The sequence below is a fragment of the Trachymyrmex septentrionalis genome, unplaced genomic scaffold (assembly GCF_001594115.1).
Source record: "Trachymyrmex septentrionalis isolate Tsep2-gDNA-1 unplaced genomic scaffold, Tsep1.0 scaffold53, whole genome shotgun sequence".
Taxonomy (NCBI): Eukaryota; Metazoa; Arthropoda; class Insecta; order Hymenoptera; family Formicidae; genus Trachymyrmex; species Trachymyrmex septentrionalis.
The window spans coordinates 1,071,243-1,083,768 of NW_017305705.1; the positions used below are offsets into that span (position 1 = coordinate 1,071,243).

The 12,526-nt window shown below is 34.1% G+C and overlaps 1 protein-coding gene across 1 annotated transcript in view; it reads left to right on the forward strand.

Moving 5' to 3' along the window:
* The first annotated feature begins 581 nt into the window (after positions 1 to 581).
* LOC108751879 (muscle M-line assembly protein unc-89-like) overlaps positions 582 to 12,526 on the forward strand; it is a 28,525-nt gene continuing 16,580 nt past the window's right edge. Inside the window, exons 1-3 of the mRNA XM_018492354.1 lie at positions 582 to 585; positions 658 to 793; positions 2,926 to 3,134. Of these exons, the coding sequence (XP_018347856.1) occupies positions 582 to 585; positions 658 to 793; positions 2,926 to 3,134 (349 nt within the window). The remainder of the gene's footprint in view (positions 586 to 657; positions 794 to 2,925; positions 3,135 to 12,526) is intronic.

Below are 12,526 nucleotides of genomic sequence, written 5' to 3' on the forward strand. Positions count from 1 at the left end.
TGATATGTAATTTACAAGTATATTTAGTAGTTCTATAAATTGCTTATTAATTCAGCTTGTCGGACTTGAGACCCAATTATAAACTGAAGTTGGAAATGACATCACAATCTATTTATTGATCGTTAATTTAATAATAATAAATAATAATGCTAATAAACATCTTAAAACACTGCAAAGAATTTATAAATTTACATATGAATATTACTAATTGTAAGCATCAAGATTTGTTTTAATCCAAAAATAGAATTCTTTCTTTAATTTATTAATAACTTACCGCTCTACTTTTTACTTATTAATATTTTAACTCTGCTGGTCTGTTCGCACAATTTACTATTATCATTTAAGTCAATATGATTAAAAAGCCTTAAAAAATAAAAAATAAAAACTTTTATAGGAAGAGATCTTAACAAAATTCTTACGGAATCATCAGATACCATAGAAAAAAACTGTCTAAATAAAATATTAGTAAGAAAATAAATGACATTTTGGGTCAAGCAGACTCGAACAAACCAGCAGAGTTAAGATAATTTTTTTCAATTTTGTCTAAAATTAAAAGGATATTTAGTATTTTCACGGGCCAGATGGGTATATATCACCCTGACTGGCGCGAGTGATGGCATACGGCGGGATTAATCCATGCTAATTTTCTCATTCCAGTCAGCCCTCAGCGACCGCAGATAGAGTACGCCGACCGTCTAATTCTCCCCGGCAGCAACGTGACAGCCCGAGCAGGTGAGATCGCTACGCTCACTTGCAGAGCGCGGTATGGGAATCCTTCGCCTCTAATTAAATGGTTCGTAATTGTTGCACGTAGATTCCGTACTCCTTAACTTGCGCGCCACCGACCCCCTTGCTTGGCACGCGCGATCTCTCGCTTCGCGTGTCTCGCTCGCTCTTCGGCTCGCTCCTCGTCTTCGTCGCTGCATTTCCTTCCGCTCGTTGCCCTCCCAGTTGCGAATGTAATTATTCGACAATTTATGGAGCTTACAGATTAAATGGAATATATCGGTAATAAGAAGAAGAAGATAAACACATGGTATACAGGGTATCGCTGAATCGCATTTGCATTTAATTTTTAAGCGAGGGGCATTTGACGTAATACGAGCGTGATGTAACATTTTAATTTTGCTAGAACTAATAATCATGTTGTAGACTCTAATTGAAATTGCGAAATTGTAACATTATCCCTTAATACATATTGGTTATTAGTTATTACGATTAATATCACATGCCTCATTAATCGAATGGGAAAATACCACACTCTGGGTAATTGGGAAGTCTAAATTCGAACCCCGTCTGGGATAACATTTTGAATTCTTTGTAGTTTTAAAGTGCTTATATTATTCTTATTAGTATCATTATTAAATTGACGATTAATTTAATTTATGATATTATTTCAACTTATAAGCTCATGATTGCGTTTCAAATTTGATAAATGGAATACAGTTGATGTAAAAATGAAAGATATATTTTTTTAATTTACATAGAAATATTGGATATTTATAACAGTCTCGATCGTATTTAACTTATTATTGAAAATTGTAATTTTTCGCTACTAAAGTTATTTCGCTACTAAAACATTTATTTTATCGAATAATTCTTTTCTCTCTTCTAACTGTAAAAAACTGCTTCTCGCCGTGATTTCTTTTCCATCGGAGGCTTTTCGAGCTCCGTGATTGAACGGGTTGTCCTAGGTAATCAAAATATACGTTACTATCGGTTCCAAGGCGTCTTCCACCATCGGCGCGCCTCTTCTTTGGCCGTCGTCGGAGCGCTTGTTCCCGTTGCTCGAATATTCCACGTAATGCATCGAGGACGCTGTCGATAGTAGAACACGCGCCCCATGAATAATCATGATCTATTCTGCATCGTGCCATCGGGCGAAATTAAGGAGCTACACGATGCATTTCGTGCGACGGGAAAACATTGAAAAGGGAGTCTCACGCAATGGATGAGCGAACGGTAAAATTCTTGGTCTGGTTTTTCTTGAATCCCGACATTGCGCGACGGTCGGGTCCCTCCGAGAGCGTGGAAAAAGCTCGCGCGGAAGCGGGATTTAATAATTTTAAGGCGGAAGAAAAATAAGAGCCACGGTGGAAGAGAGAGAAAGAGAGAGAGAGTGAGAGAAAAGCACGCAATCTCTCTCGGCTTTAAACCTTGCAATTTTCGGTTAGCAGGACAGTGTCCGCAGAGCCTCGGGTCGCGTTTCAAATTGCAGACGAGGTCCCTTGACAAGGCGACCGTTCTCCTCTGCCAGCCCTCAGTTGCTCTCGCTTACCCACTTACTCACTGGGAATTATCTTAATTGACACACGCGACGCAGCGCAGAATATGTGTATGCATAAACGTTTTAATTATGGCTGAACTGAGAGACCGGGACAGACCGATGCGCAATCGACGGCGAGTATTGAGTTTCTAATAAAAAGACAATTGTCGAGACAAAGACGAGATAGTTATCGTCGTAATTGTTACATAAATTGCAGACGACACACGAGGTAAATTTAATATACGACATTGTGAAATATATAATAATTTGTTCTTTTCTGTTTACAAGATATCGAATTCATGTTTTCATGTTTACACTGCCATATTATCTTTCGTATTATAATAACTGAGCACTGAGAGGCTTAATTCATGAGAGTACCGCCATTAGCTGAAGTCCGCGAAACTGCAAGACTCCCGAAGAGCAGAGTTCTGAATAATCCGCGACAATGAGCTTTGACGGGGAAGGTTGAGATACAAGTCAGGGGAACGAGAGGATCAGGTAGAGAACGGTACAGGCGAAACGGCGCGGGCGGGGAACGTGTGCGAGATAGAGCGAGCCCGAAGAGGAAGATGACGAGGAGAGGAGGGTGTTGAAGGGGAGCGAGTAAGAGTTGTTGCAGAACAGCCATTGGAAATGCAAATTTTCGGGGCGATATGCAGGTACGTGGGCGAGACTGAGATGAGGACGTTGCGGCCCCAGGTAAACTCAACTGAGATAGATAATCCGCGCACTTGGGCAACCTACAGTGTTTGCGAGATTCTGGCCGAGCGATCACGTTACGGGCAGCCGATCAGATGCGTCGCTATTCATCCGGCGTATGCCAATCCCACCATGTCGTCCAGCACCGAAGTGAGATTCGACGTGCGCTGTAAGTAGACGCGATTTTCTCATAAGATTGCGAAGAAAGAAACTCATCGGACTCTTGGAAATATGCGAATGTATCGATTATTATAAGAGGGGGACGGGTAAAATAAAAGTTAATGATAAGAAAAAGGAATAATTAATGGCTATCTAGATTGACGCGAAAATGTATAACAGGAGATAAAAGTTTATGTTTATAGAGGAAAGATCCCTATTATGAGATATCAGGTTCATTTTGGGTAAATGCTGGAAATGTATGGGCGGAATTAAAAAAAATAATAGGTCATTTTAAAAGAAATTTACTAAGCTTTAAGATATTGTTATGTAAAATTTTAATTCAAATACTACTTTTTCTGAAAATTGAAGAAATGTAAAAAGTGAGCAAATCGCAAAGTCACAAAATTGTGCTCATAATATGAGATACTCTGAGAAATCAATAATAAAGCGAAGTACATCAATATTGCAATTAAAAAACTTTATTTAATATTTCTAAAATGCAAACAAACGCAGTCAATGTACGCGCAAAACGAGCATGCTGATTATCCTCGTCTTCAATCGTTGGAATAATATCACAGAAACAGGCACTCGATGTTCATTCTGATTATCCTTTTTATTACTGTACAATACATTCATACTCCAGCAACGATTGTCACTCGGATATAGGAGTATACTTTGTATATTAGAAGTACCCTAAGTATCTCATATTACGAGTTCCACGTCTTACGGTGTTTTATGATCATAAAATCTAACTTCTCTAATTAAACAATTTTCAACATATCCCGTTACAGAAGTTAGATTTTATGATCATAACATGAAGAATTTCTTTAATAGTCTTTTCGAAGTTGAATCAATGGTCTAAATTCCACTCAATTATAAATTTCTTGGTTAAAAATATCAAATAATTCAGTTTTATTTATTTGTAAATATTAATTTGAAACATTCTCTAAATATATTTACAGTTAGTATATATTTTTAATTATAATTTGTTTTTTTTTCTAAATTAATTAGCGCTTTTTATTAACATAAAAATGGTTATGTGGGATGATTTATTGAATAAAATATTTATTTCTTTGAACAGTATATTAATAATAAGTAAACATTTAAGTGTGGAAAATAACCACCGAGTTTTTTTTTGCGTCAGGACACGCGTTCGACTCCTATCAATTTTTTAAATCAAGGACAGGTTCGCTCCGGCGTCGCGATTCCGGGAACCCGCTCCCCCTTCGCTCCGCGCGGAGGGACGCAGGACGGCGACCAATGACGCGCGATCACGAGACCGCGTGCGGCCAATCGCCGATTACGGAAAAACCCGTCAGCTCCCGAGTTCGGGAATTTTCCATTCGCGTCCCCCCTTACCATATTTGGGCATGCGGATCGCGAATGTTCGAGATCGAACATCGAACAGGCACGATCTTGTAACAAAACGGCAACACAGAAATAAGCCAACAGTTATAAATAGGAATTAAACCGCTAGATAAATAAGAATAAATCTATAAAAAGAAATAATCATACTTTTGGTCAAAGCGTCTTGTTGCTTAATAATATTCATACGTGCAAAAAAATCTTGCTAATTTTATATTAGTACTGCTCATATCAATATTGTTAAGATTATTGATTGTAGTAAAATATATATTGCTTAACTGCTGTTTACAAAAACTGCATTTGTAAAAATTTGCATTTGAACATTATTAAATACCAAGATCTACTTTGATCGAAAATAGAAATTTAATATATCTTATCCAAGCAAAATAATAGTTCACATTATCAAAATGACGTTCAAATTAATTATTTCTGATTGAAAAGTGATTTTAGTGACAATTTTGGAGTCATTTTAATGTTATTTTGATGTCATAATGACTTAATTGTGTTCTGCTTCTGTATTCTGACAGAACAACGGGCCACGATAACATCAAAAATGTGCGCACAAAATGAGCATGCTGATTATCCTCGACTTCAGTCGTTGGAATAATATCACAGAACAGGCATTCGATGTTCATTCTGGTTATCCTTTTTATTACTGTACAATACATTCATACTCCAGCAACGATTGTCACTCGGATATAGGAGTATACTTTGTATATTAGAAGTACCCTAAGTATCTCATATTACGAGTTCCACGCCTTACGGTGTTTTATGATCATAAAATCTAACTTCTCTAATTAAGCAATTCAACATATCCCGTTACAGAAGATAGATTAGATTTTATGATCATAACATGAAGAATTTATTGATAATAAATACTCACTCATTAAATAATAAACAAGATTTAAAGACTCATCTCAATAAAACTTGAAGACATCTAAATTCTGAAATCTTTTCTCACAACGACTACAGGCACAATCCAATAATGCATTTTCCACTAAATAGTTTTCAACTTAAGAGCAATAAATTCATGGTGGAATCAATAGATAGCATTTATTAGTTTAGCAGAAATGCCGTTATCTCATATTAGGCGTCATAATAGGGAGATCTCCTCTAATATTATGGAATTTCAAGTTTACATTTTTAGATCACCTTTAAGAAATGAGATATATTGTCGTAATAAAATAATTGTCAATCTTTAGTAGGTAAACGGAAATTAATTGACTTCTCCTAAAATTTATAATAATTATTAAGATAAATATCTTACTAATGTAAATAATATACGTCGTATGTCAAAATTATACGCTTGTGTTGTAAATATTCAGTGACGTATGATATAATAAGTAAACTCTTTAATAAACTCAGTTCAATGAATTCGTCTTTCTCCCCGAGAAAATGGTAGGATAGTTTAATCCTTCGTCGTTCGCAAAGTTTGTGCCTGAATACAGACGAGTTTGTAATTGATTATGAACGATGACAAGAATCGTTGTCTCAGCGGATTATAACGGCTTATTAAGTCTTCTTAATGGGCATCACTAATCTGAAAATATACGTCTAGAAATGGGAGGAAATACGTATAGATAGAAAATTCTTATCTGTTATGAAACAATGCAGAATGAGAGAATAATAAGGTGCGCATTATACATACTATAATTAGTAATTATTACGGTTTCGATATCTGACAATTTGAAGAGATAACAGCACAATAGTCGCAATGAATTTTATCGAATATTCGCTTGTATTAAACTTTACACAGTTTTATGCTAAATATGACGTCAATGTTGAATCAACGGGCTTTATTCCTATTATTCTCATTATCCTATTTAATAGGACATAAATATTGATTACGCGAAGCGGTACGCATTAAATTTTAAAAATACATTATTATAATAAACACTCTTTTAATTTTTTAAGACAAAACATTATACGATTATTCTTGTCTATATTCGCGAAAGAAGCTGCTTTCTTTGAAGAAGACCTCGAAATAAAATGCGCAAAGAAGAACGAAGTGGTAGGCCGAGATTAAGGTTGCGCGTCTTTTCTTTTTTTTTTTTTACATAGTCCTACCGGTCATCAAGTATGTTGTATGCATAATGGAAACGGCGAAAAAAGGAAGAAAATATACGAGCCTGGAATTTCCCTTCCTTCTCAACCGCCACCTGCACGCGTAGAAATATATTTCTAGCCATAATGAAAAACTTTCAAACAAATCTCCAGCAGCGTTGCTTGCTGTTACATTTAACTTGCATAATTGATGTAATGCGTTTTTTTACTACATCGAGTTATATTTGTATAACTGTTTCATAACGGAAATAATCCGATATTTGATAATAATGCTGTATTATGATGGGTGATCGATAGAAAATCATTATGATTACGTTTAATCTGATTTTTAGAAAATGATCAATATGGCGCATACATGTGTATACAACAAATATATATTCTTATATTTCGAATTAGCGCATTTGAATTAATCATATTATTATTATTCTCGCGCTTTTCATCTAAATTTACAATTCGTTAATAATTAATCGTGATTATTTACTATGGTTACAAATATTCTCTTTTTAAAGAGAAATAATCTAGTTACTAGTAGTAAATTAAAAGAGATATAAAGCGCAATCTGAGTCGAAGATATTTAATTAGAATTGTTACAATTATAAAATCATTAAAGTAATTTCTCACAATCTGCTATTTTTGATATTCTATTTCTTATTTAAATACACTTCATATTTGATTTTAACATAATATCTAATAGTTGATATAATATATTTAGTACAGTATAAAATGCGATATACGGAATCAATACATTTTAAAACAAGAGAAATCCATTATACTGTTAGAAATGAAAGAAAAACGCGCGCTCTCAGCCGTATCTTCAATACGATAAAGATCAGTATCGATATTTTTATCGCATTATCAGACAATAATATCAATGCAAAAATGCATTTAATAAAAAGATTAGGAAAGTAAACGAGCAATGTACGTTTCTCGCACACATTGTAGGGAAACAGTCCGCTAGCAAAAATGCTCGGTCATGAAAAACGGTTCAGCAAAAAAGTCACTGTACCGCAACATGTCCGTGTAACACAGTGACCTCAAACTGTTTCGCATCTCTGACCATCCCCCAACAATACACTGATTTAACCGGCTGCACATTCTCACGCACACATGCAGGATGTATACACACGGCAGGGAACCACACATTTCCCTCTCCCTCCCCCTTTTCTCCCTTTTTTTTCTCTCTCTTTCTCTCTCATCAATCTCCCTCAAATCAGTACATCGTGATGTCATGCGTTTCAACCTTATCGACAATTCGATGCTCGGCTAAACATTCAGGCAGATTTTAACGCTTTTTGCGAAACTGTGCTGCGGCGGACAGCAGCCAAATGAGTATTGATTTTAACTTCGGCCAGTACACTGTATGTATAGTTGCAATCAAATCACGGTTGATTTAAATAAGATTATTGCTAATAACGCAGCCTTTGAATCATCACGCTGATCTTGTGCATCAATATTGCGATAACTTTATAAGATAATTATCGCTCGCATATGATCCGTTCGTTAGTCTGGTGATATACATAATTAATTGAGAAACTACAAACCGTTAAAAGTCTTTTTGCTAATATTGTAATTATTATGTCACTTTTAACGTAGGTATAATAAGAAATATTCTAAATAGTAAATGTACTATAAAAATCTAACCGCGTATCAAAAGTTTGCAATTCGTAAATTTAATAACTTTGCGGTTTGCTAATGAATCGCATATCCTATACATATGAGTATACGAGTTAGTAATTTCGAAATCAAATCGGCTATTAAATCGAATGTTATGTAACATTAAATAGTAAACATTTTCGATAGGATCGTATCAGGTAATTAATACGTTGACCAGATTCCCTACGTTTGGTTCTCGTATCCGTTTCATCTTTCCAAACGAATTAATTCAGTAAAAGTTAATAAATTGAAAAAGTATGGCGAACATGTAGGTATGCTTTACCGCGCTACGAAGGTTAAAAGGCTCTCGCTCTTTTGCATAAAGTTCCATTGTAAATAAATTATTGAAGCTGATAAATACGTGATACGCGTATTAACAAATATTTAGATTTACTGTTAATGCTCAAGCAAATAATATTGCTATTACGATAAAGAGAATCATTTAAATTAATATTATGTTAGTAATTTATGTTAACTCTTTTGAGAAGCAATTTGATTTGTTTCTATAATGAAAAAAGCTGCACGTAACATTATATAATACCACTGGAATTAAAATGATTTATAGTGATTTATGAATGTCGATGAATTAAATAACTTTATTACAGTTGTTGCGGTCTTAAATACATCAGTCGCTTGCGGCTGCTGAACGTATTCGACGCGCTTCATCGAGGTGTGTAATTTCGATCGTGCACGTGGCGTCAAAAATTGATTCGCCAGTTACCATTCCTAATATTACCTCCAAGAACATCATTTCCCCTTCTCCCGTTCGCCTCGATCCAATTTCGAGCTCCACGGCCGCGTAATTTATAATTCCCACCGCAAATTCGATCTCGAGTCCCGTCGCGGCCCTCTTGGGGACATCTTGTGTATCTATCCGCTCATATATTTACTTATCCGGGATACACGTGTTTGTGTATACGTACGCACGCCAATTGTATTGATTACGTGCATTAGACGGGTGGGACTTTTCAGTGCAAATTGAAAAGTTCGCCTCAGAGCACCGATTTATTCCGTGCCAATGTTACTTCGATCGCGAGCCGAGGGATTTATCCTCGCTAACGAGAGAGATACATTTTGTCGGTGCAATTTTTAGAAAACACAACCGACGCGAATGAATTAGTAACTCGCCTATATTTCGATTAGCATGTTTGGAGCCAGCTTGAAACAGTTCTTGTATGATTCTAATAATGGAAGCTGTAAGACCGAAAAAAGCTCCTTCTTCGTAATTATTCCATTAATTTTTGTTGCACAAATAGTAATCCTACGCTGCAAAAAGTACTGTCTGCTTAACGAACTCTCACTACATATGTACTTGATAAGAAACATATGTGTATCCGTTAGAAAAATTTTCTAATTTGATATACTCGAAATTTTATAATGTTTAAAACTTTACAGTAAAATAAATTTGAATGTGTTGGATTATCAAATTTTATTCGTCACAAAGGTTGTCCACCGTGTATTTCCTAACTTTAACGTTTTTGTCTCATCCATTCGCTTTCATTTCGTAAAAGCAGAGCCGTTTGAAGTTTATCCAAGAAAGGACTAGCCGAAATATGGCCCAGCGGGCACTCGTTGACCCATTCGAATCGCGGCTTTACTTTTTAAAATCTATCATACAGGGAATAGTTATATCATCGTTCTTCCTTTCTGTAACTATGATATCGTTCGGTTTGTTATTTTTAAACTACTTGTAAACTACCATAATTGAATTAATAATGCCTTTAATACTGCAAGCGTTTTTACAGAAAAGAAATGCGTAAATTTGTTCGTCTTCTTCATTTTAGAATTGAATATAATTTACCCTACTTTGGTACCCATTACGGAAACAAAAAAACAATCATTATTATTTTTTCGTTTTTATAATATTTATCATTATAATCAAATTAATTTGATTACATCAATTACGTTCTATCGATACTATTTTTTAAAAATATTTACCATTAATCTGATTACACCAATTACATTCAATTTGCATTTATGAAAAAAAAAAACGGTAAAAAAAAAATACGAAGATTGGAATAAATGAATAAAAATATCAAAATGGGAGAGAATTGAAAAAATTGAAAATTATAATTTTTAGTCGCGATGTGTTTTTCTGTTTTCGTTATAATTTATTTATTTTCCGAATTACTGGATGAAATTAATAATTCTATTACAAATTATACTTTTAATTTTTATCTCTTTTTCATATTGTGCATTTGTACTTATATTTTCTCTCTTTCCAATAGAAATAGTCAGAAAGACCTACATATACTTGATATAGCATAGAATTTGTTAGAAAAATGCTCCTCGCAAAATCCTCTCACGCAACGATTCCGTGATGCGTAAATTCAGCATGATGCGGTGTGTCCCAGCGCGTATCTGGCTTGCGAGAGAGCGTTACTCGCTCGCGCGTAACTCTCGGTCGTTTCTTGAGTAAACTTCAAACAGCGACGCGGGCGTGGATATGGAAATAACATCAGACCCTGACTGAATAAAAGATTTTTCGAATGATCGATATTTCGGCACGGCGTGCTAAAATGCGCAGAGTACACATCGGGTAATCGAGTTTTAGGGAAAAACTCTTCAGAAATTCCTCGATAAAATTATCCTGCCAATATCTGCAGAGGTATTACTAGTTCCAGATGCCGCGCATAATTTTTGCAGAGTACTTGAATCTGAATACTTTTCATTTCCATAAACATACGACGAACGTTTCGTTTCTATAATACGCTGCGTTTAATTTTATTAGTAGTTTGATAGACGTACCTTTAGGCTACTAGATTATAGCCAACGAAAATAAATTAATGGCAAATAGTAAAAATTACAAAAGCAAAAAAGATTGATAAAATCTAAAAATTTCCATATTTGATGAAAAATGTAGGCGAATTCAATACATTTCATTCTTTATTTTAAATTAAAAAAAAAAGGTATATTTAAATTAAAGGAGATTATTTTTTTGTTTTAGTTTTTACAGAGTACTTACAAAAAAGTAGTTTCTCAATATATTCATTCTTAAATACGCTGTTCTTTCTTGCGGAACATGCAGAAAAGAAACTTTTACGTGCTCTAAGTTGAATAAAAAAAAAAAAAAGAACGTATTGAGCGCGATTGGTACGAAATAAAAGATAATATAGGGAGAAAGAGAAAGAAAGAGAGCAACTAAAATTTTGGATGGGTCAGCGACTGTTCTGTCGCGCGTATTTCGGGATCGCTGTTACGTGAAATGAACAGCTGCGCTGGCTATCCGCGCCTAAACGAAAATGGTGACTCGATTCAGGCATCAGTACGTTTGCCGGCTGACTTTTCCACCCTTCATGTTTCCTTCTCCCGATTCTTTCCCTCTCTTCACACCTAGAACAATTCGATAAATTTTACAAACGATCGAAAAAGCGAATTGCGGAACGGTAAAAATTATGAGTCTCGTTAACAAAAATGCATTTTGTGCTAAATTGCTCGTTCGGATGATCTATGTGTTTTAAAGCAGTGTCGATTTTGACAGACACGGTTTTTAATGAATTTGAAATAAGATTTTAGAAAAACTTTTTAGTAAAAAGACTTGTTGCAACTTTTCAACAATTTGCTTTAAAACGTTCTAATAATTAACAGAGTACTTTATTATCTTAATCTTATTTTTAATGATAGATTTTTTTATTTTTAATTATAAATTTATGATAACTATATATTTAATTATAAATTTAATTACAGACTAATGATAGAAAATTTTGAATGAGATATATACAATTTTAACTTGACATAATTTTTTGCAAAATTTAATATTAAGTGCTTTTTAAATCTAATGTAAGTTTTTTAAAACGTGGTCTTATGTTTAATTCACATTGATTCACATTATTCGCGCTATGATCTTTTTCCTTTTTGCATCTCGCGTACTTTGTTTTCATGAAAATGCAACGAGCATAGTTACGTAAACTCGCGTTTACTAAAGTTACTAAATTAAATTAAATTAAATAAGCTTTATTAAATTCAAATTAAATCTACATGATTACATAAAAAGAAAATATTAAAACATATGAATTTATAAAAAATTCATTATACATACATTTTCAATATACATATTTTTCTTCATTTACACAAGGGTTTTTTTCAATATAATTCCATTCAAATGGTTCTCTTCGTCTTGTGCAGGTATTTCTCTCTACGTTCTATTTAATTTCAATTATGAATGGTTGTCGTAATTAACTCATCTATCGATAATCTTCCATATCAAAACTTTAATTAATCAATTAATTGCATTTTAGCTGAACAAATATAATCTTATATTGAAAGGAAAATCCGCATAGAGAGGAATGCGTTAATTGCACTCTGTTATGGTAACAGAAG